Below are 24933 nucleotides of genomic sequence, written 5' to 3'. Positions count from 1 at the left end.
CTTTTTTATATTACAAGAAACAAACAAGAATGACAAAAATCTCACTTTTCTGGTAAAAATTTAATTAATTGGTACAAAAATGAATAAAAACAGATTGCAACTAAACAATAAAACTGGCTTACCACTTTCAACAACACATTGTTCTTATTTGTTCGATCTTCACAGTTAATTTCCAATCTAAACCAATCCTAAGTTAATAATGAACATTTCGAATTTTTTACACTAACAACTACAATTACCAAAACAACCATTAACAATTTATGAAAAATACAGACAGCACTGGCAAGTAAAAAATGTTTGAAACTACCACCCATTTTTGTTTCGGCTGAATCGAAAACGAGGATTATAAAATACCATTTAATAATTTGCATGTAATAAATGGTTCTCTAAACTATTCAGAAATCATATTAACATTAAAGTCTAAAAGGAAAACTTTCAAAAGAACATTTCAAACGTTTCGAAGTAAATGTTTGGTGACAAAAACTCGCACTTAAGCGAAAACAAAAAACTTTAGGTATCAAAATCTGAAAAAGAAATGATGACTTAACTACTGGCATTGAATACAAGATAGAAGTCTTGAACAAATTATATAAATACCTTCTCGGCGAATTCCAAAGTAAAATTCTCGGAAAAAACAACTAATCTCGGTCATTCCAAAATTGATTGCACAATACAACGTTGAGTCATGGCAACTATTAAAAGACAATTCACGTTTAATTACATTTTTCGGAGCAACCAAAACCAAATTTTAGTTTAAGCCAAATGTGTAAGCATCATTTTTTACATACAAATTAAGTAATGATACAAGTAAATACTTTAGGTATTTAAAGTAAGAGAAAATTAAATGGAACAAGAAAGAATCCAACTTTGAATATGAACTAAAAGTGAAAGTCTAGAAGAAAAAGGCGAGGTGAATAAACTAAATTCATCGTCAAAAGACAAAATTACTAAACCAAAAAAAAACAAAAATTCAAAATTGTAATTGTTATAAGCAAAAATAATGCACTATATGCAGACATATATCCAGAAAATTCATTACCCCAGCCAAACTTAAATAATCCCCTAAAATCACAAAAAAATCCCACACAAAACCCATGAAACATGCATCCACCAAACTAAACACCAACATTCTCCACCACACACTCAGACCTACACATTTTCCATTGGTTTAGATTTTAAGCATCATTTTAAACGTAATCGTCAGCCAAAAAAGTAAAAAATATACGAAAATAAAAAAAAGAAACCTATCATGGCAGTCCAAAATTAATCGAACCCAAAGAAATGAATAAATAACATTTTAAGGCAAGCAAATATTACCGAGTCAAAAATAAAATATTTAAGAAAGTAAAATTATGCAAAATCTTGCGTCGTCTAGTTTAATGTCGTAAAATTTTACTTTTTGTAATAATTAATTAATATTTAAATATATATTCTGTAACAAAGCAAAAACAAAGGTAAACGCAAAAGTATTGTAAACATCTATCGACCTACTAATTTCCAAAAAAACAGTCACCAACTTAAAATAGCTCACCAAAAAGATTAATGGAAAAGCCATGCTGTGGCATGTGCAACAAAAAAATGAATTTCTGGCATCCAAAATATAGAACTACTTAAAATACGAATCCATATTATTATACAAGAAAATGATTTGAAATAAATTGAATCTTGTAATATAGAGGATTGAGTTTTCTTTATTTTAGATATTAGATGCAACTTTTTCGCCCAATTTTTGCTAACATAGTCTAAAGAGTATCTTATCCTAGCACGCCAAATCGAATTTGACGACACCGTCGTAGTCTGCTCCGTACTCAAAGATTGGCTTACTCATCCACGGGCGGTTGAAGCTGGCGGAATAGGTAGTCTGCATGTTGCTGATCTCTTCTAGCAGTTGAGCGCACTTGAACCGCTTGAGATAGTTATGTGTCTTCGTAAGATTTCCAAAGGCCTGCAGTCTGTCCACGTCCGCCGGTTGCTTGGGAGGACCACTCTTTTCAGTATCCCTATTCGCGTGCAAGAGACGCAACCGCGGTAGCTCCTGGAACTCAAGGGTGTTGGTTGTAGTGAAGTTTCGCTTTAGTAGTTCGTGGTCCACAAGGTTCAAGCCCGACCGCCTGTTCCTCACAAAGTTCTGGTAGGCCAATTTACGATGCTGTACGAAGAACGGAACGGTTTCGGCCCGATCGAAGGGTGCACGGGTGTACGTATCCTGGCAGAGCGACCGGTGGTGCTCGCAGCCACTCACCCGGAGTCCTGGCAGGATGGCGTTGCTCTGCTCCACCACTGCGTAGCGGCGCTCGGCCCAGTTGCCAATTAGCACCTCCGCGCCGAACGTGGACGAGGCCATGTCGTCGGCCAGGGACTTCTGGATTTTACCATTCATTCCTTCGCCGATTTGCAGCAGACAAATTAAATTTCCAGTAACGTGAATGCCGAAGAGCAATAAAAAATAGGAGTGTAAAATGCTAGTGGCTTACATCAATAGATTGACAGCAAGTCCTAGCCTCCTTCGCATTTGAATATTAAACAAGAGGGAACGCTGTAGTCGATGCCATCGACCATAAATATCCGCTACTCAGCTACTCACTCAGCTACACTCTTTATTTGCTTATAACTTTTTAACAAATGGTCCGATGTAACAACTAGATGGATATGGCCCGTTCTTTTACAAGCCGAACCCCATTCTGGGTCCCATTTTTGACTTACTGAAACTTGTTTTACGTATACTATTCGGTAAATAAGTAAGCACGTGTATCAGGATGTATCTAGATTTCTTACTTTCGCACGCAGCGCAAGTTTGTTACGCGAATGTGCCACTTCCATTCTAACGCCCACAACCGCCAAATACTGTGGGTTCTATAATTTTAAGGCTAGACAAAAAATGTTAACTGAAATGTATGTTATCGTCAATACCTATCGATTGACAACTCAAACGCCCACAAACCGCCCACTAAACTGTTTTTGGGAGGACCAAGAAATCTGCCAACGGCTCGAAACACTGCAAATGATCACATCGTAAAAAGAATATTGCTTTTTGACAAGACTTGGCAACTGTTGAACCAAAACATAGATTATTTTTTTATAGAAGAAGCCATGTGAAGGCACATCCACAACCCAAAATTGGCAAAAATTGTTGCTTAAAAAAATGAATAAGGTCATAGAACCGAATGCGAAGAAGGTGTGATAAATACTTCAAAGGGTTCTAACAATTCTAACTTGTGGTAATTCACGTGGCGTCAATGTTGGCCCACAACAGCCCCTATTCAATTAATTCAATCATTTTAAGCTACTGTGATTGATTGTTCACATAGAGAATCGCTAAAGCCAACCGTTGATAGGCATAAGAAAGTCGTATCCTTAGGGAGGGGACGTGTGAATTAAGTTGCTCTGAAAAAAATGAAAAACAACGGCAAACTCAATTATATTTTGAGCACTAGCATATGGAATGTTTTCAGCAACAAATTATTATTTAATTGCTATTGGCAAATTAATCAATGATGAGATTTCCGTTCAGGAAATCGTAGTGAAAATAGAATAGGGACTTTTTTGAGCAAATAGTGACGCCACGAGAACTTTGACAAGTTAAAACCATTTGGAACCTAATAGCATTTATATCAACATCCTAGAATGCTGTTCTTTTTTTATATTTAATTTTTTAGCAACAATATTAGGAGGTGGATGGCTTTTTTCCTCACCCGGGACGGGACTCCATTAAAGCACTTAAGTACCTTGGGCTTACTTTGGACAAGGCGAAAGGCGAAGAAAATGAGTTGGCTCCTTCAACCGGGCAGTGGACTGTCACTCACAGCAAAATCTCTTCTCTATCTTAATGCCTAGTCCGGGGTGTATACTTCTGGGGCACTGCCTGTAACACGTCTACAAAAAGAATTGAATCCTGCCAAGCCAAAATTGTATGACATATGATAAGTAAGCGCCCCATACTATACAAGAAACACTAACATTTTTCCAGATCTCAAAATTAATGCTGTTTGGACATCTATCACTAAGAGTGCGACTCGCTACAGATCAGGACTCGTCTCTTACAATAACAGACTTGCTATCACACTTTCCAGACCTATGAACAAAAGAAGACTAAAAAGATTGCACCCATAAGACAATTGGATACTTGGACGGCCCGCAAGTGGTACACTCATTCTAGCCTTAGACGCATAGACTGCCACACTTTAAACACTGCACGTTAATTTTACCAGGGGTGAAAATAAATTAAGTTTCAAAAAACACACACAAATAAAACTAAAGCGGAAACCCCCTCTGTGTGAAGAGGGTATAAAAGTGAAACAATTTTGAGCTGTTTAGTTTGTTTTGCAAATGGTTAGATCTTAAACTCAAATGTATTTACTTAATGTTTGTCTGATTCGCATTTATTTCCTTCTTGTACACTGTAACGTGCTCGTCTAGTAATCCACTATCAATTTATCTAAGCCGGACTATTGCTGGACAGGATGCCGAGCTGGCAAGTTGGCTTCCACCACTTCGCAGGGAGTCATCTGTCGAGCACAGTAAAAGGACTCCTTGGCACTGGTGCAAAGCTACATGCAGGGTCCGAGTTCAGAGGAATCGGCCATTTGTTGCAAAGTCCTTGAAACATGATTGTAATGAACACGAAAAATATTTAAAGTAAATAATTTAAACATTTGTATACTAGAAACATAACAATCTGATATGAAAAACAAGGAAGAACGCTATAGTCGAGTACCTCGACTATCAGATACTAGTTACTCAGCTAAGGGGACCAAAGGGAAATGGAGATATGCAAGCAGCAAAGAATATTGAAACGCGCCACCTACCGGCGGTAGACAGATTTAAACGTTATGGGCGTTTGGATCAATCAATAGGTATTGACGAGACCAATACATTTCAGCTAAAATTTTGTATCTAGAATGAAAATTGTGGGCCTCCCAGGTTTGGGAGGTTTGTGGGCGTTAGAGTGGGCGTGACATATTCGCATAACAAACTTGCGCTGCGTATAAGGCTATGGAATCTAAATCTGAGATCCCAATTCTCTATCTTTGATAGATTCCGAGATATCAGCGTTCATATTTACGATTTTTTGAGGTTAGTGGGTGACTTGTGGGCGTTAAAGTGGGCGTGGCAATGAGAACAATACATTTCAGTTAAAATTTTTATTTTAGCATCAAAACTGTAGGAGCCAGATCTCAGCGTTCATCCGGACGGACAGTCAGACGGACATGGCTAAATCGACTCGACTAGTGATCCTGATCAAGAATATATATACTTTATGGGGTCGGAAACGCTTCCTTCTGCCTGTTACATACTTTCCGACGAATCTAGTATACCCTTTTACTCTACAAGTAACGGGTATAACAAGGAACAACGCTACAGTCGAATGCCTCGACTATCAGATACCCGATACTCAGCTAAAGAGAGCAAAAGGGAGATGGAAATAGACAAGCAACAAAGCAAAGATTGTAAAGCGCCACCTACCTTCGATTTCAATATATGGCTATGTGGGTGGCAGACAGATTTAAGCGTTATGGGCGTGACAAACTTTTACTAGGTCAATCGATAGGTATTGGCGGTACCAATAAATTGCAGTTACATTTTTTCTTTCAGCATTAAAATTGTAGGAGCCACTGTTTCGGGCGCTTTGTGGGCGTGGCATATTCGCTTAACAAACTTGCGCTGCGTTCAAAGATAAGGAATCTAAATCTGAAATTCTCTTTCCCCCAATACAATATGCCTTTTTACTCTACGAGTACTGAGTATAAAATCGGGTTTATTGCTATAACCAATCCAATAATATACCGATCCAATAAAAAATTCGGTTTCAACCGAAAAGAAAACATACAGTAGAAAATAGATTCCAAAACAAGAAAGGAAGTTAACTTCGGCAAGGCGAAGCTTGTATACCCTTGCAGTTATAATTATTAAATTTAAAAATACAAAAAATTGTATTTCAAATAGTATAAATAATATGTCAGAAGATACCGAAGCTATAATTTGTTTCATATTATTTTCCCACCAATTTTCCGATCGTTCCTATGGCAGCTATTTTATATAGTCGTCCGATTTTGATAAAATTAAATTCGAAATTCAGAACTAATTTAATAATGTTATTTCCAAGCGTAGGAGGTTATATGTTAAAAAACACCGAAGCTATAATTTGTTTCATGTTATTTTCCTACCAATTTTCCGATCGTTCCTATGGCAGCTATATGATATGATATATGATATGATATGACTACTACCTGCAAAAGATATAAGACTTTTGGGAAAGTTGAAGCCCGATAGCTTTGCGTCTCTTGTTTTGCGTATTACTTTTGAGCGGAGCATCCGATTTTGACAGTTGAGGTGCCATTCGACGCGTGTTTTAATTGAAATTAAATTAAGTAGGTTGATAGCGGGGGGTAATTATCTTTACCGGCCCCAACAGATCAAATTTTCCAAATTTTAACTTTTACACTTTCACCACTTTATCTCCCACACCAATTGATTTTTTTAAAGTCTTGGTATGCAATTCTTTTAGTTTTTGCAATACCTTTCGATTGACGTATCACTCGAAACAATCGAACGATTACTGTAGATTTTTATTTCTATATATATAGAAGTCGCCTCCGCACACCCTCCTGGTGCGCTTCGTCACTAAGTGGACTGCCGTCCACAGTGATACGTATCGATTGGCCTAAAAAAAAGTTTGCCACGCTCACTATAACGCCCGCAAACGACCGTAACGCTTAAATCTGTTTGCCGCCCACATAACTATATAGTACTGAGATCACGAGTAGGTTGCGCATTACAATCTCGCTTTGCTTCTTGTTTATCTCCATATCGCTTTGGTGAATCTAGCTGAGTAGCGGGTATCTGATAGTCGAGGCACTCAACTATAGCGTCTTCCTTGTTTTCCTTGTTCTGTTCCACTGCGTACGTTTATTGAAGCCCTAATTTGTTATTCATCTTTAAAAAAACGTAAAAACAAAACATACAATGTTTTAAACTTTAACTGCCTCTCCCCTTCCCTTGAAACCTTACCCCTCGTGTCATCACTTCGGCGAAAGACAAAGGCAAATCTATGGTAGAATTATACAAGGTAGTCCCGTCGGCTGCCTAATCGTTCGGCTTTCAGTTCGTTAACGTGCTTCAGCGATATTGCTATCCTTTTCACCTGCACGTATTGCGAGTATCGTTACCGGACTAAATTTTGCCGACGGGACTACCTTGTATAGTTGTACCATGGGCAAATCCATCTCGTGTTATTTTGTTCTTCCTCTCGCTCTCTTTGCGACCGCTCTCTTGGACCTTCTGCACTAAAATGCTACTCAATAACGTTAAACATATAAGAAATCTTTTTAAATACTTACATACATTGACTTAAAAAAAGTTGATTTTAAATTTAAAGTTTTGTTTTAAGGATCTGTCCAAAATAATGGGGGTTTTAAAAATTTGTATACCCGTTACTCTTAGAGTAAAAGGGTATACTAGATTCGTCGGAAATTATGTAACAGGCAGAAGGAAGCGTTTCCGACCCCATAAAATATATATATTATTGATCAGGATCACTAGCCGAGTCGATCTAGCCATGTCCGTCTGTCCGTATGAACGCTGGAATCTCGGAAACTATAAGAGCTACTATACTGGGATTAGGCATGCAGATTCCTAAGATTTCTGCGCAGCGCACTTTTGTTTCAGCAGGGCACCACGCCCACTCTAACGCCCACAAACCGCCCAAGACTGTGGCTCCTGCAGTTTTGATGCTAGAATATCACACCGCTCAATAAGTTCCCGGCCTAACAAGGAAAAACACTTTTTTTTTTGAAAATTTTGTTTTATTCATCAATATAGTTTCCATCTACGGCTATACACTCAGTCCAGCGCTTCTCCAACCTTTCTATGCCATTTTTGTAGAAAGATGATGTACCCTCAAAATAGGTCTCAGTATCGACAATCACCTCTTCATTTGATCGATATCTCTTGCCTTGGAGGTGCTTTTTGAGATCTGAAAAAAGCCAGTAGTCACTGGGGGCCATATCTGGAGAATAAGGTGGGTGCGACAGAAGTTCGAACCTCAATTCACTCAATTTCACCATTGTTGCCATAGACTTGTGGCATGGTGCATTATCCTGGTGAAACAGTGGTTTCTTCTTGGCCATATGTGGACGTTTTTCCTTGATAACGCGATCCAATCGATCCAGCAGTTTTATATAATATTCGCTGTTTATTGTTTTACCTTTTTCCAGGTAGTCTATAAATAAAATCCCATGTGCATCCCAAAATACAGAAGCCATAGCCTTACCCGCCGATATTTGTGTTTTGGGACGCTTCGGACGGCCTTCACCGGCTACCACCCACTCAGAAGACTGACGACTGGATTCTGGAGTATAGTGGTGTATCCAGGTTTCATCCATGGTTACGTAACGGCGAACAAAATCGGTCCTATTACGCTTCAACATGCTTAAACACGTCTCGGAAGCATCGATGCGTGGTTGCTTTTGGTCCGGTGTTAGCAATCGCGGCACCCACTTCGAGCAGAGCTTTTTCATGTCCAAATGTTCATGTAATATCGTAAACACACTACCTTCCGATATCTTTGAGGCATCAGCTATCTCCTTTAATTTCAATTTGCGACCGGCCAATACCATTTTTCGGATTTTTGCCACATTTTCTGGCGTAACTGCTGTTTCTGGGCGACCACTGCGTTCAGCGTCTTTGGTGTCCACACGACCACGTTTAAATTCATTGTACCAATCTTTGATGGTTGATTTTCCCGGAGAAGAATCTGGGTAATGTTTATCAAGCCAAGCTTTTGCTTCTACTGTTTTTTTTCCTATCAAAAAACAGTGCTTAATCAGGACACGAAACTCCTTTTTTTCCATATTGTAGAAAAACCCAAAGGTTGTATTACTTAAAAATTTGTAACTTAAAAGCACGTGGTCACAGAGTTGTATAATTTTTACACAGAGCTTATGATAATCGACACTTTCGATAAAAAATATCTATATTTGCTTACTACTGCTCCTTATATGTCGGGCCGCGAACTAATTGAGCGATGCGATACAAATTTTTATTTAAATTTATTCTTCTCATCAATACCTATCGATTGACCGAAAAATAGTTTGCAACGCCTACAAACCGCCCACAAACTTCAAAAAATCGTAAACATGATCGCGGATACCTCGGAAACTAGCAAAGATAGAGCATTTGGATCTCAGAATTAGATTCCGTAGCCTTAGCCGTATGCCACGCTCACTCTAACGCCCACAAATCGCCCAAACCTTTTAACTGAAATGTATTGGTCTCGTCAATACCTTAAATTAAATATATTGAGATAGCGGGTAGGTGGCGCATTCCAATCTCGCTTTGCTGCTTGCATATCTCCATTTCCCTTTGGTCCCTTTAGCTGAGTAACGGGTATCTAATAGTCGGGGTACTCGAATATAGCGTTCTTTCTTGATTTTGGGTATAGTCATCGGTGATTTTTTATACCTCAAACAATTTTGTTTAAGAAAGTTTTGAAAAAATTACACTTAATGGACCGCGATATCTTAAGAATTTGCAGCACAAAGGTAGAAAGGGCTACTTTGTCAAATTCAATTAAAAGAGAACAACGCATTTCCGGGGAAAAACATTTGTTCCTAAATTCTTAAAAAATTGCGGTCAATCATCGAAGCTAATTTTTTCGAAACTTTTGGGCCACAAAATCTGGACTAGACTTTTACCAGATTTTGTAGTGGTGATACGCTGTAAGCATGACTGAGTTATAATATTCTTCGACATTTATTTAACTCTAATTTGTTACCTACAGCGGCTCACAGCTTACTTCGTGCAGAGGTAAAATAGGTAAACTACACGAAATATAAAAAAGATTTAAATGCAGCTATGTTAGGTATTACTTTGGCTTTTCTTAAGGCACTTCATTATTTTTAACTTCCAGTAAAATGTTATCTAAAATTTAAAACTAAAAAGAACTAAAAGTATTGACTTTTTTAGGTCACAGCTTATATCGTGCAATTACTTTGTGAACATTTATATAATTTACCCTTTATTTATATTTATATACCCCGTTACTCGTAGAGTAAAAGGGTATACTAGATTCGTCGGAAAGTATGTAACAGGCAGAAGGAAGCGTTTCCGACCCCATAAAGTATACATATTCTTGATCAGGATCACTAGCCGAGTCGATCTAGCCATGTCCGTCTGTCCGTCTGTCCGTTAGTTTCCGAGATCTCAGCATTCATACGGACAGACGGACAGACGGTCAGACGGACAGACGGACATGGCTGGATCGACTCGGCTAGTGATCCTGATCAAGAATATATATACTTTATTATGTCGGAAACGCTTCCTTCTGCCTGTTACATACTTTCGGACGAATCTAGTATACCCTTTTACTGTACGAGTAACGGGTATAATTACAGTCAGGTTCGGTGGAGGTTGTATTGGAAACCTGGTCTTCATCGAAGGAAATATGGACAAACATACATATGTATGTAGATCTGGCCATTCGTAAGAGGTCAATATCTAATTAAAATGATCTCAAAACAGCAATCTTGGAAGAATGGGCCAAGATTCCAAAGGAGACCACAGAAAGTCGATTTTTTCGATGGAATCATAATGGAAGCCACACAAAGTAGTAAGTTGATTTAAAGTCAATATATTAAACATGAAGTTCCTCGGACGAAATAAGCTGTGACATAAAAATAGTCTATATTTTTAGTCATTTCTTAGTTTAAGTGTAACACAGGAACACAAAATTGAACTTTGTGAAATTTCCAGGAACCATTTCTAGTTTTTCAAGATATTTGGGGAGTAAAAGTCGCATAAAAACTTTATTTCCTTCACCTACAGGTTCCGCGGTATAGCTAAGAACACAAAAAAAAATATGGCCCACATAATTGAACATATCTTAAATATTTTCGCTGAAATACTCTCTCAATACTTGACGGCATTTCCATTGTCCATGTCTTTGAATTTAACGTCAATGTCGAACTCACCAAACTTTCACAATTTCTCTGATGGAAAACCACCTCTAAAAAATCTATTGGCGACTTTGCCTTAATTTGGGTTCAAGCGATTTCATGAGGATGTTAGTGTCCCTCTCAACAAAGGGTGCGAGATTACGTTCTTATCGTGAAGCTGTACAAGACAAGCTATCTGTGGACATTACTTGGCCGCGGAGAAACCCAGCGTCCAAAGATTCTATACATATTTCATTGTAAATGGTAATGCCCTCTAGTTTATTTTTATTTTGACTGAACAAAAACCCATTTTGGTTAGTTTCCTTTCAAAATGGCTATGTATTAGTTAGTTTCTTAAGTCGACGGAGCTGGACGTAAATAACATTGTTCAGCAGCATTTCCTACACGCCAGGGACTAAGTCTAAAAGGGGACAAAGCCTTTATACGAAAAATAAATGCAAAATATTGCAAAATAAGTTAAAAAATATGTTTTTACTTAAGATTTTTTATTTAAGAGACTCTTCCAGGTATCTTCTTCAAGCATGTGTAGTCACATGTAAGTGAGTTCGGCGATATCGTATACGGATCGGCGATACTTCCAGAAGTTACTTCAGCGACACTTCCAGGAGTGACTTCGGCGAAACTTCCAGAAGTAACGGCAGAAGTGACTTCAAGAAGTGTCGCCGAAGAGGCACATTTCTTCCCGACTGAAGTCACTTCCGCGATCCGAATGCGATATCGTTGACGATCGTTTTCAACTTCTAGATGTCACTTAATAGTGCCCTTCGCGATAGAAAATGCTTGCAGGGATGTTATTTTCTAAGACAGTATTGTGATATGTCTTCATTCCACATTTTAACTTCGTCCGATCCGACGCTATCATTCGATAATCGTGTCAAACAGACCCTTGCTTTCTCCAAAAAAGTGATTAAAGTTCCATAACAAGTCCATTAAATGTTTATGACAAAACCAAGTTATTCTCGACGATAGGTTAGGTTAGGTTAGGTAGGTATGGTTGGAGATTAGACAACTGACTCACTGACTCACTGACCACACTGGACCCCTTGTGATACCATGTAATCTCTGTGCAGATCCTTTTCCTAAGCTCATGGGTTATTGGGTTTCTCGAACCAGTTTGTTCTCTTTAGGAAACATAGGAGTTCCGGAATGCTTACGCCCTGTATGGCCGCAAGGTTCGGAACTGTGTAGCCACAAACGTCACACGATTCCCCTTCTGCCGAACGTCCATAATTAAGAGATAAAGTAAATTCACAACCAAAAGTATTTACTACATAAAGTTTATTATATTTAGTAAATATTTGTTTCGCGATATTCCACAGATAAATATTTAATATATTAGTATTATTACCGTTGCTTAATTCATTTTACATTTACGATTTTTCCAATATTATTAGATTTACTAAATCATAAATTAAATGGTTTTGTTTAATTCAACATTGCTAAGAGAGGGCTTGAATAAAACAACGATGACAGTGCAATTCAAATTATGTCTAGTGTGAGGGGGAATGTTTTAAAAGTTTCGGAAATATGAAAGTGTTTTTAATAGTGGCATTTATATATTTGTATGTATATACTCTTAAAGCTTACATTTAATAGCACAGATAGTTATAGTTATTTTTAGGTTAAGCTTTTTTCTAAGAAGTATTTTACGAACTTGTAAGTTTGCCATTGGTTTGTACATTTCATTTAACCGAACTCTATTGAAAATATAATATAGTAGATAACGAAATCAGGCAACATACTTCTTGGAGCTATAGAATTAGCCGGTATTGTTAGACATTTACATTTACGTGTACTATTCATAGACTGTAATGAATATCCTGTGGTTTATAGCTCGTTTAATTTAATCAATCATTACAAATTATTGAATATTGCAAATACCGAAGTTGGGCACTGCAATAAATTACTTTGAGTAGTTAAGTTTAATTTCCATACATTTATGTATACCTGTTTTGACTAATATGTGTATGCATATTATTTGGTGCAATTTTTATATTCCTTCAGACATTAATTTACTTTTTAATACGCTTAATTTCCTAATTATTGTTACCATTGTGGATGAGATGTGAGTGAATGAGAGTGGGTGTAAATGTGTGTTTTTATGTATTGTGTACTTTTAGTTTATCTCTATGCGTGGGTAATTTTAATGAGCCGTTGATTGCTTGATCTGTTGAACGAGCTTCTTCCATATCATTTTTTTTTTTTTTTTTTTTGGGACGTTTTATATCCACCCCACCAACCATTTTTTAAAGTGCACAGTGCCACCTTTGTTGCAACGCACTTCTCTTCCAATTTTAATCCTTGTACTTATTTTTGACAATATTTCGAATCTTTTGCAGTATATTTGCGTCAAATGTTAAAACTAAAAGTAATATATCTCGCGAACGGAAGGCGCGAGTTGCATGAATCAGTTGGTTCAAACTTTCCATGGCTCAATACGAGAAAAATTGGGGATTCCATAGATAGCAATTTTTAAATCAGAGAAAGAGTCGGTCTGAAAAAAGTTCATAAAATATAATGTCAAGTGAGACTGTTTCATCTCGCCTTACGTTCGAAAGATATTATTAAGAGAGGTAATATTGTCAAATACGTATGAGGATAATAATGGAATGCAAAGTTCATTGCAATAACAGTGGTATTGTGATTTTTATAAATTAAAAAAATGGGGAGGTTAGGTTGATATGCAATGTTCCTTTTTTCTACATTTTTCTGTTTTTTTCCTTGCCTTGATATATGAGAGCGTGTCTCTGACGAGCTAAGCGTGACCTTAATGTGTGTGATCAAATAAATAATTTCTTGATTGGTCCATTAATTGCAATAGTGAAGCGAAAACAAATTCCACTCAACGAAACTGTGAAATATGACGAATGCTTTTAGTTTTTTGATCGAAAACAAACACCATCGGAAAATGTGATATGCTCCCAGTGCATAAGTGAACTCTAGTTCTACATGTGAAAATGCCTTTCATGGGTTATTACTTTTCTGAGTTATGATATGAATCGAATGTCAATGATATTTAAGAGTTTAGTTATATAGTTTGTATAAATCTTGGTATTCTATTGAGTTTAATAAATATTCCTTTAAATGTATTAAAAATGCATTAATTGACTAATAAGATGCATACTTTTGATTACAATTCGCAAGATACGTTGCATTAGTATATTTCTTTTGTCGTTTAATGAGCGTATTGCATCTGTATTCAATTTAACACAGAAACTAAATTTTTGTAAGTACGCAGCTTCAAGAATACGTATTCTAAGAATAAACACTTGAATTTAAAATACGAATGTAATTTCAGAAATTGCGTTACATTTGAATGTGGTGCTGTTTGCCCTATGAAATTTTTCAATGGGTTTAGTGCTTTTGTTTTTTTTTTTTGTGGGAAACCCTATCCAAAACACGAAAAACTATAATCGAATTTTTTTAAATGTAAAGTTCTCCATAGTAAAAACTTGACACTCCATTTGATTTTCCGCTGGAGATGCTTTTGTAAAAATGTTTTTTTAAATTGCTAACGCGCTAGAGTTTCAATTTGCGTTCATGTAAGGTACACAAATTGATTGTTTGCTTTTCAAATACCGAATAAATTATTTAACAATGTTACCAAAAAAACCATGTTTTATTTAACTACGCCTTGCCTTGTCCTTTTCTTGCCCTCTTTTACTTATATCCATTACATTCCTTTGTGTTGACGGATACTCAGTTTAATCTGCATTTGCCTGTAGAACTTTATCGGATTCACGAAACCGAATCAAACGATAGGTTTCCAGTTGCTTCGCTGCGGGGAAAAAAGTAAATCAGAAATTAAAGCATCGAAATTGTGTTTTTCAATTTCTTTACAGTTTAAGTTTTATTTTTCAAAATTAAAATAATGGGCTTCACAAGCTGATATGCAAATCAACATAAATTCAAAATTGCATTCCGCCCACTTGTGAGATGATCAGGATTATGTGCTTAAAATAATATCACATTAAACTGTTTTCGCAGACATTTTTAAAGAATATTAAACACTTTGAATTGACTTAATTTGCGTGATGAGCATTAAAAACTAGAGCAGCACTTAGACATAAAATGGAAATGGAAAGTAAATGAAAGATAGCCATTCCAGCCAATTGGAGAACTTAATACACTTTATGCGATAGACGCTGAGATATCAATGGTTTTTGAAACATTTTTAAATATGTTGTACAAAGCGAACAAAAAGAAACGTTCTACTCACAAATTGTCTACTTAGATAATAAACACAATACAGTATGTTAAATTAAAACAGAACTCTTCGCAATTTATAAAACAATGCAAAAATTACAGAGAGCAAAGGACAAACCTGGAAGCTTACGTCAAATCTATGAAATTCCCTGTTTCGCCCAGTCTGGTCGAAAGCCGCATTGCCGACTAAATGTTTCCTAATTGGTCGAGTCAAATATAAAAGTAAACACACACATCGCTGCTCCCTTGCTCCTGTTCCGGCTTTTGCTTCTCTGTGGCTGTACTTCGCCGCGCTTCTCGCTTGTTTTGGCATAGTTTTGCTTTTTATGGGTTTTTTGTTTAGTTATTTAATTTACTCGGCTTTGGGGTGCATGTCTTCTCTAGCGCTTGCTTTTTGTCATACAAAGTCCAGCTCGGAGCGGGTGCTGTACATCTTGCGCTCCATGGTGCGTTCGAACCATTTCTTTATCTCGGAGACAACCAAAACCGAGGAGGTGAGGGAGACCAGAAAGAAGATGTCGTATGGCGTAAGGGCTTCCGTCTGGAAAACCATCTGCAGCGGCGGAAAGTAGACGACCAGCATTTGTCCAATGATAGAGAAGGCGACGGCCAGCAGGAACATGCGGTTGGTGGTCAGTCCGATGGTGAATACGCTTTTTGTCTGCGAGCGGCAGGAAAGCGCATTGAACATGTCGAAGAACACGAAGCAAGTGAAGGTCATGGTCGTGTCCCGCTTGGTCTTCCCTAGCGTGCCGTCGGCCATCTCGCGCTGAAACACCCAAAGCGTGCCCAGCACTATTATGCTGGCACTGAGCAGAACGTTTGCCACCACTGACTTGGTAATCATCGGCTGCTTAACGTTTCGCGGTTTCTGCTTGAGGACATCGTGGTCCACGGGCTCTACGCCCAAGGACTGGGCGGGCGGACCATCCATTATGATGTTGATCCATAGAATCTGCATGGCGTTCAGGGGATTGGCAATGTCCATCAGAGTGGCCAAAGCTATGAGCGCCAGGGCGGCAATTGATGTGCTCAGCTGAAAGCGCACGAAATTCCGGATGTTGTAGAAGATGCCCTTGCCCTCCTCGATGGCGGCGCTGCGGGGGAAGAAAGTTAAGTACAGCTGGACCATTAAGTCGCCTTGAGTCTACTCACATGATGGTGTGGAAATCATCATTGACCAAAATCATGTCTGCCGCCTCCTTGCATACATCAGTCCCGTTTTTGCCCATGGCAATGCCGATGTCCGCCTTCTTCAGAGCCACTCCGTCGTTCACACCGTCGCCAGTCATGCCGACTATGTTGCCGGTGCGCTGCAGGGACTTCACTATCTCCAGCTTGTGGCGCGGCGATACGCGGTAGAAGACACTCACGTTGTTGGCCACCTTGTCCAGTTGGTGCTCGTTCATTTGATCGATCTCCTGACCGGACAGAGTCTGGTGGTGAATGGTATCGATGCCGATGAGATTCGCTGGAAGAGGGTGAAAAAGTCTCGTAAAAAGAGGAAGATGAATACAGAATGCCCCGCATTATTCAATCCAAACAATGTCAAAGGAGTAGGGCTGAAGGGGGTGGTGGCAATCAAATTAGGAGAGAAGTCCCTTCCGTCCTCGAGCTTACTTCTAATGCCTTGTAATCCGCTCTCACCTGGCACCAAAGCCCCTTTGTTGTGCCAACGCACTCAAGCAAATCGTCTTTCATTGCATTTTCCAAGCAATTGGCGCTGAACTACAGCGAGCAACAGGCAAGTGGAGGTGGCTGAAGTGCTGGAAAGACGGGAAGAGTCAGGATGGGAGCGGCGTGTGTGCCGGCACAGCTTGAAACCGCCGACTTGGATCTTAATCCCCGAAGAAAATGGAAAAACAATTGTTAATTTCTGGGGTGTGCTTGCAAAGAGTTGTTTGTCCTCGAAAATTCAATTGAAACCCAGCAGTAAAGTTCAAAAACTTTAGAAGGATCGACCCGGTTCCCCGCCCGTCTCCCGATAACACCCCCTGCCTCCTTCGCTTTGCACTCGAGCGCGTTTATGGAGTGCGCACGATGGGTGGCAGCAGCTGTGGGAGACAGGAACGACAACAATAGCGCCAAGAGAACTTTTGCAAAGTCGCGTCGCCATTTTTCATTATGGCGCCCGCGTATTTGTCCTGCCGAGCACCGAGCACTACGCCGGTCCTATCCCCGTGCTCGTCCTGTTTGTGCAAAATTTTAGCCAGAGCACTGAAGTAAATAATAACAGTCTGCAACAAAAGCAACAGGGTGGGCCCAATGGAGAGATGCGCGGCGAAATGAGCAAAATAAGACGTAATTAAAACGCGTTCAGCGACTTGAATCCCTACTCGCTGGGTTCCCAGACAATTAAAAGCAGCCACCGGGCTGCTGCAGGAAATTACAGAGGTGGCCAGCTCCTATCTGTGCACTACTTTCCTCCCATTCGGGTCTGTTTCAGTTCGCCTGGTCTGCCCGCAGTCTCCTGGCTTAATACCAAACCATTGAGGAGCCGGTAGCCTGCAGACGGCGGTCGCCTTGGTGCCAATTTGAAGCAAACAAACTCCAGTGCCCGTTATTATCTCGGCCATGTTGTAGTTTGCTTCAAAGGATGCGGAGAAAGTCTTTTAGCATATTAGACTCGAAAAGCCGCAGGGTGAAAACTATTTCTACAAAAGTATGGTACAGGATACATATGTTGCTTTGCGTGTATTTTCTTTGTCATCGTTTACAAATCAATATAGATACACAGTTTTTTGTTGGATTGGCACAGTACCAGGAGTCCAATAAAATTAACGAATGATTTTTCAACGTTATATAATCTTTAATGTGCCAACATGCACAACTTTACTTGAGAGCGATAACTAATGTTTAGAAAAACTCCGAAGAATTTAAATTGTTGGCTGAAGTTAGCTTGGTAGAATTTCATTCGGCACCTTGACTATGTCAACCAAACTTTTCGGAAAACAATTGCCAATGCAATATTAAAATTGATTTAAAATTCAATTTATCATGCCGTATCTGTGCCAACACATCGAAGCTGCGACATTGACCGCAAAAGCGAGTCGTCTGTTTTCAATTTTCACGCTACACAGCAGGGTCAATGGGCTGGAGGTGGGGCACACGGGCTTTAACGAATGTTGCCATTGTTTACCTGCCGTCTACGTTGTGGAAAACTGCAATTCCGAATCTATTTCGGTTTTCAATTTCTGCTGATGACAGTAGTGCGTCTGCCACGCCGGAAACATTCATAAGCCCTGCATAAAACTCCAATTTTTTCGCAAAACCATGGAAAAACAAACAAGGCAGAGAGCTTTAGTCGAGTGGCTCGACTATCAGATACCCGTTAGCTGTGAGGGAAGTGGAGATACACAATCAGCGCTAAGTGGGCGATAGCTATTGACGAAACCATAAATTTCAGTTGAAATATAGTTAATATTATTGTAGCATCAAAACTGTGGAGCCACAGCTGTGGACGGTTTGTGGGCGTGAGATATTCGGATAGTGTTGCGCGGAATCAGAAGCTTAAGAATCTAGACATTACAGACAGATGGATAGACGGACATGGTTAGGTCGAGTCGGCTAGTGATCCTGATCAGGAATATATATATACTATGTAGACTTTTCGAATACTAAACGATAAACGGGTATAAAAGAATATCCTTTATTTGTTATATTGTTAGATCCAATGGACTGTGAAAATGCCAATTGGCACTCATTGGTACTGCATTGTCCTACTCTAGCCCTAAAACAACGCCACTCTTTCACTCCAAGAGTAACCTAAAAATGACTACACCAGGCAAAAATAACACTCCCAGGAAAACTTTTTTCGGTCCGCTATACAGAATATGTTCTTGTCATTGTGAGGCATGTGAGGCAAAGAAAGTTCAGCTGAGGAAAGGAAAATAAACGAAAAATGTGAGCTTATAAAATTGTCACAAAGCGCAGCATAACCGCAACCCGAAAGCGGATTAGGCATAATCTAGTGCACCCGAAAGCAAAAGTTGCATCTTGTTGCGGCAAAGTTTAGGAAAATGTAATGCGCCTAAAACTGAGCATCAGCATTTCGCTTGCCATTTGAACAGGCACTTTGAATGCCGACGAACCCTACACAGGAAATTGGGTCCTTAGTAGAATGAGTTTTTTAAACCCAAGCACCAACGACTGAAAAAGTAAAGTCTTTCATTTGGTAATTGAAAGCTTCGCATGGGTCACGAACGAGTGAAGAAAATATTCTCCCCGAGTGTCATTTGCATTTGCAGTAGAGTATTGTTAAGCAGTTCATGTACGTGACAATTTCATTCGACAGGTTGCTGAGTTCCCGCTCCTTTTTGTATTCTACGACCTCCGGAAGGACCCCATACGCAATCAACATGCTGGATTATTCTGACGATTCCAGGCATTTCAGAATGCACTTCGCTTATTGTAGGCATACATACAGCATATTTACATAAGCCTAGTTAGTTTTGCAATTTCCAGTGCATAAGGGGACGCGTGTAATACATAGATTACTCATAGATAAGGGTTTGAAACTTGGCTGTAATTTTTATACCTACAATAACGAGTTGAGACTAAGGACCGTAACAGTTATAACTTTTACTTTAAAAATCATTCTATAATCGTTGTTAATTACCTTTTATTTAGTAACTGTAATGAAGTAACTGCTATTCTCTGACTGAAAAATAAAACTCTTCCTCTTGATTCACATTTCTTAGTGAGATCACAGCTGTGTCTGAAGCACGCTATTGTTTCATACAATGCTCTACTAGAAACTATATACATGCATTTTGTTGATTAGTCGATGCAATTCGCCTCAAGCTGCTAAACTTATAAACACGGTAATAGGCAAAGCATGCAGGTTTTCGGCCGACCGCAAGCAGAATTTTACGGTAAGCCGCTCAATTAAATAGCTTTTGAGCGGGATGCAGACAAAAGTAGCAAAGGACAAAGCCAGTAAAATTGCAAAGCAGGGTATGTTGAAGTGCTTCCGTCTGTGTGTTAGGCCAAACAGAAAATGAAATAATTAAAATCAAATTTGAGGGATTGGGAAAACTATATTGAGCTGTTTTTCTGCGGGGCAAGCACCCAAACCCAGTCCATAGCCCATGCAGATGACGGATTCCTGTCCGCCGCAGATGCGCGAATGACGAGAAGGGTGGAGACGATGCTGATTCTGTGATACATATATTCGGGTGCGGAGAGATAAGGGTCTCAGTTAATTATTTCTGACTGCTGACGACGATGTCGATGCTCTGTTCAGTTCTTTTATTTTTCTACTTTTCAGGATATTTGATGTGGGGCTCCTGCTTGGCGGTGGAACCCCAAAGGAGCCAGCTACCTGAGATTGGCTTCCCTTTTCTGCTCTTTACTCTCGACCGACTCCTTTGTGCTGTGCACACGCTATCTTTTCCAATTTGGTGAGCTAGCTTTGTATTTGCCCGCTTCTCGTACAGCAAGTGCATTTTTTCATGTTCCCCAATACCCGACGAGTCGAACATTGAAGTCTGTACTTCCGGGCATACAAAACTCTTTATTAGTAGGTAAGATTGTCCCGAGTCGACACTAGCAACCACTTCATGTAACTTTAACTCTACCCTTGAGTGGAAAACTACAGATTTAGCCTCGCACACGCAAACGCTCCTAATAAGAACTGCCCAAAAGAAAAGCTTCTCGAGCTGAAAATCTTGAAACTCTAGCCACTGGCCCATGGTTAATTAATTCTGTTGCCTAGTTGGCACAGACTCATTGCACGACCCAATCCCTTGAGCACAACCCTTCACTCGCCCACATGTCCTTGTCGATGTATGGAGCTTGGAGTTCTATGTCTTCTCCTCAGACATGAATTGTGGCCTGTCAAGGGAGCTCGGTGGAAGTGAGGGACGATCCTTGCCACTTTTAATTATGCGGCCTGGACAAATCTATTTACATAGTTTCGGGTGGGTTAAGCTTCCACAACGAAGCTGCATAAAGACTTTATAATTGGGGTTTCACTCAACCAAGTCGACATGATAGGGAAATTTTCGGATTGGCGGGGAAACAAATATGATTAATAAAGGCGCAATGTTTGCCCAGGATGTGCCTACATCAACCCACCAAGAATCCCAGTTACTCACCGATAGCCAAGGCCGTTTCCTGGGCATCTCCAGTTACCATCTTAACCCGCACTCCGCTCTGCATCAGCATCTCGATAGACTCCCGCACAAGGGGCCTCGGTGGGTCAGTGATGCCGACCAGGCCGCAGTAGATCAGGTCCTGCATGGACCGGCCTTTGGCCAGTGCCAGCACCCGGAGGCCCTTGCGCCCGATCTCGTACGCCTCGGCTAGGAACTCTGCCTCGTTCTGCTTGGTTAGTGGTACCGTTTGGGTGCCGAACTGGTACTTGGTGCACTGCGGCAGGAGCGTCTCTAGTGCCCCCTTGGCGAAGAAAATCTCCTCCTTGTTGTTGTTGTATTTGTGGATGCACTTGACAGCCATCATTTTCTGTTCCGAGCTGAAAGGGTACTCCTGGATGCGAACGTAGTTCTCTGCTGTGGCGTACATGCCGTTCTTCATGGCCACCGCCACGAGAGCTCCCTCTGTGGGCTGTCCCAGCAGCGTTCCATTCTGTATGTAAGCGTTGTTGCAGACCGCCCCGATTTCCAGGAGGTTGTTAATATTGGTCTTGGCCATCTCCACGTTGTTGCAGTGCCGAATGTGGATCTCTCCCTGGTCGTTGTAGCCGGCGCCGGTCACGTCCGCCATGTATCCGTCCGAAGTGATGATGATCGTGGCCGTCATCTCGTTCTTGGTCAAGGTGCCCGTCTTGTCAGAGCAGATGACATTCACGCAGCCCAGGGTCTCAACAGTGGGCAGCTTCTTTACGATAGAGTTCCGCTTAGCCATCCGCATCACGCCAAGCGCTAAGGTGACTGTCACTACGATTGGTAGGCCCTCGGGAATGGCCGCCACGGCCAGCGAGACGCTGATGTTGAACATCTCCGAGAGCGGCTTGCCCTGCAGCCAGCCCAGCAGCATTATGACGCCGATAATCAGAAAGGAGTAGAAGCTCAACTGGGCGCCCAGGATGTCCATCGACTTCTGCAGCGGCGTCTTCGGAGCCTCCTCTGCCTGCATCATCTTGAAGACCTCACCGAACTCGCTGCGCTCCCCAGTGCTGACAACGATGCCCTTACCATTGCCACACCTCACCAGTGTGCCCATGAAAGCTATGTTCTTCATGTTGCTGTGGTCCTTTACGTTCGTGTTGTTGAGCAGGACGTCAGTAATCTTGCGCGCAGGCTCCGTTTCGCCGGTAAAGCTGCTCTCGTCGATAGACAGGTCCACGGCCTCGAAAAGGCGCACGTCGGCGGGCACCCTGTCGCCCACGTTAAGGTGCACGATGTCGCCGGGAACCAGTTCGCGTGCCAGGAAAGTGTCCAGACGACCTTCCCTCAGACAGTGACACTCGGGTGGCACCAGTTTCTTTAGCTCCTCCAGGCTCTTCTCGGAGCGGTACTCCTGAATAAAGGCCACCGTGACGACGATCAGGATGGCGATGGTTATGCTCACGGCGTCGTCAAATTGCTTCATGATCACGGACACCAGGGCCGAGCCGAGGAGCAGCAGAATGAGCGGGTTCTTGAACTGCTCAATATACTTCTTCCAGGTGGGGTCCTCTGCGACGAGCAGCAGCTCGTTATGCCCGATAATCTTGGCACGGTACTTAGCTTCCGTCCATTTGAGGCCGGTCCGCACGTCGACCTGCAGTCGTCCGGCGACCTCGGAGGCGCTGTGAGTCGATGATTCCGAGGTGGATAGCAACATTTCGGGTGTGAGGGTTAGACCCGTCTGGGGAGAAAAAACGGAACGGTTAAATTCTTTAAAATCTTTTGAATGGATCAATAGTTGATTTTATTTTAAAAGCTTTTAGTAATCAGGGTGAGTGCACATGCATTGACCACCGTTCTCGGTAGCCAAACCACCCCGTTTTAAATACAACTTCCCAGTTCCCAGTTAGTCCTGACAGCAAACTTAATGGCCAACAGCATGTCTTCTCCCCCTCAAGCATTGCTAATTTGCAGTCATCAACAAATTGTTCTTGGAGTCGCACATAGTTGGCATACTACCCGTTGAGACCGCCGAGCCCCCTACGAAGTCTCTTCTCTGTGTTAGTTACCTACTTTCAAAATAACTGCTTACGTTGTCCTTTTGCAAATGTATGTAAGAGGAGAAAGAAAAGTTTCCAACCATCTGAAGGACGGAAGGATTTTCAGTTTGAAGAATTATTATTACTGCGAATTAATGTCCCTGCGTTCAACCATTGGACGAGGGTCAAAATTTGGACGTAAGTCGGCGTGGCTAGCTTCAATGTGTATACAACAAATAATGCATTTTAGCTGAAATATTCGTTATAGCATTAAAATTGTGGGTGGCTTGAGCTGCGTAGGCATCACTAGAATCTTAATAAATAAATTTAAACTAAAATTTAAACAACTATATTAAACTTATTGAAGAGTTAAGGGACCAAAGGAATCATCCATTTAGCAAATCCCTAGCATTGGTTACATTAATTAGATAAATTAGGGTTTTTTTTCACAGCGTTGAAGCATTAGTCAGGGACGATTTGTGAACACAAAATTTAAATTGCCCGACTTCAGATAATGCAATGCAAATATATCACGAGGATGGGCGGGGAAATTGGTTTTAGGTAACTTCACGAAGCTTCATGCATCATTTAAACAAAAAACTGCCATTGTGGAATATACTAAAAGTATAATGCACACACCATTTAAAATGTTTTTTTTGGGTTCTTTACTTAGTACTTGGTGAGTTGGAACCAAATAAAATGGAGAGCTGGCAGCGTACATTAGCACATTATCATAAGTCATCAGTTTTATTCCACAGATATATAGTCAAAATAAACGGCTACCTAAATTTGTATTGAACTATCGAATAACAAGTCCCGAATTCACACGTGTAGACTTTTTGGTTTTATTGCAAGACATCAAACTTTGGTGGGTTTTCTGTCTCTCGGCCCATCGCCACCACACCTCAGTCGGTAATATTCTCTTTGTGGATCTGTGTATTCAAATGCTGCATACAAAAACTGGCTCACAGTTGTCGCTTTTCGAAAGGCAAATAAAATGGGCTTTGTAAAATGGAACTGTGCACTTGAAAGCCAATGGCTTTTGGACAAACATTCTAAAAAATAGCTGCGAAACGTGATTGGCATATTAGTGTGCGGGCTTCGATGATCTAGAGATTCGTGCCCTAAATGCCGGTGGGAAATGGTATGAAGCTGGTACCTTCCCAAAACATTGCCTTGCGATTCTCCCACATTATCTCCAAGCGAGTTAATCGCTCAGTACCAGTCAGTCCCTTCCCGGTAAACCGGATAGACTTCACCTGTTGGAAGGGGTACTAAGCGTTACATAAGCCAGAGTTTGCTAATTTGCAACCAAGTCTTGGGCAATAAATTTCAACAGGTCGGCTGGATTAGCAATGCAAAGGTTTAACGAGAAATTTAACCACCAACACCTGGAATTCCCCAGCTTAGGCGCGAAGCTACGTCTGCACCTGAATCGGAGACCCATGATCCGTGTGTTTAATACTCTGTACCTGATCCTCAATAAAAATACTAATGGTGCGCCTAGCTCTAAGCATCTTTCAGGACTTCTGGAAGGAGAGAAACTCGTAAGAATTAGCATACTTCTTTTGGACGGCCAAACGAAGATCGGTAAAAATTTACTTATAAACAAACCACAACCTCCAACCCAATCCCAAACATATGTACACATAAAGGTATGAGTGA

The 24933-nt window shown here is 40.5% G+C and overlaps 2 protein-coding genes and 1 long non-coding RNA gene across 12 annotated transcripts in view; 1 reads left to right on the top strand and 2 right to left on the bottom strand.

The window, feature by feature from the left end:
• Positions 1 to 1696: 1696 nt before the first annotated feature.
• LOC108007705 (uncharacterized) lies at positions 1697 to 2522 on the bottom strand. 2 transcript variants are annotated; one of them, XM_065864954.2, is made up of 2 exons: positions 2243 to 2522; positions 1697 to 2035 (listed from the first exon to the last, which is right to left on the bottom strand). In XM_065864954.2, the coding sequence occupies exons 1-2, from the start codon at positions 2378 to 2380 to the stop codon at positions 1760 to 1762; spliced, it is 414 nt and encodes a 137-aa protein (XP_065721026.1). In that variant the 5' UTR covers positions 2381 to 2522; the 3' UTR covers positions 1697 to 1759. The 2 variants fall into 2 exon arrangements, with proteins under 2 accessions (XP_065721026.1, XP_016926937.2); XM_017071448.4 differs by having other exon boundaries at positions 1697 to 2512.
• A 1276-nt stretch (positions 2523 to 3798) lies between these two features.
• Positions 3799 to 4653, top strand: LOC139353101 (uncharacterized). The gene is made up of 2 exons (XR_011604247.1): positions 3799 to 3924; positions 4417 to 4653. It is a non-coding gene; the product is annotated as an uncharacterized lncRNA (long non-coding RNA).
• Positions 4654 to 12213: 7560 nt separating this feature from the next.
• SPoCk (secretory pathway calcium atpase) overlaps positions 12214 to 24933 on the bottom strand; it is a 52196-nt gene continuing 39476 nt past the window's right edge. For 6 of the 9 annotated variants that reach the window (XM_036816386.3, XM_036816387.3, XM_036816390.3 and 3 more), the window contains 3 exons: positions 21257 to 22970; positions 16314 to 16629; positions 14771 to 16255 (listed from right to left, as the gene is read on the bottom strand). In XM_036816386.3, the coding sequence (XP_036672281.1) occupies positions 15556 to 16255; positions 16314 to 16629; positions 21257 to 22970 (2730 nt within the window). In that variant the 3' untranslated portion in view covers positions 14771 to 15555. Of the gene's footprint in view, positions 14731 to 14770; positions 16256 to 16313; positions 16630 to 21256; positions 22971 to 24740; positions 24798 to 24933 lie in introns of those variants that run through there. The other 3 variants (XR_005014313.3, XR_005014314.3, XM_036816388.3) reach the window with 3 other exon arrangements.

This window comes from Drosophila suzukii, chromosome 3 (genome assembly GCF_043229965.1).
Source record: "Drosophila suzukii chromosome 3, CBGP_Dsuzu_IsoJpt1.0, whole genome shotgun sequence".
NCBI classification, from domain to species: Eukaryota; Metazoa; Arthropoda; class Insecta; order Diptera; family Drosophilidae; genus Drosophila; species Drosophila suzukii.
Note: the sequence above shows the minus strand (reverse complement) of the source record. Positions and strands in the feature narration are given on the sequence as shown.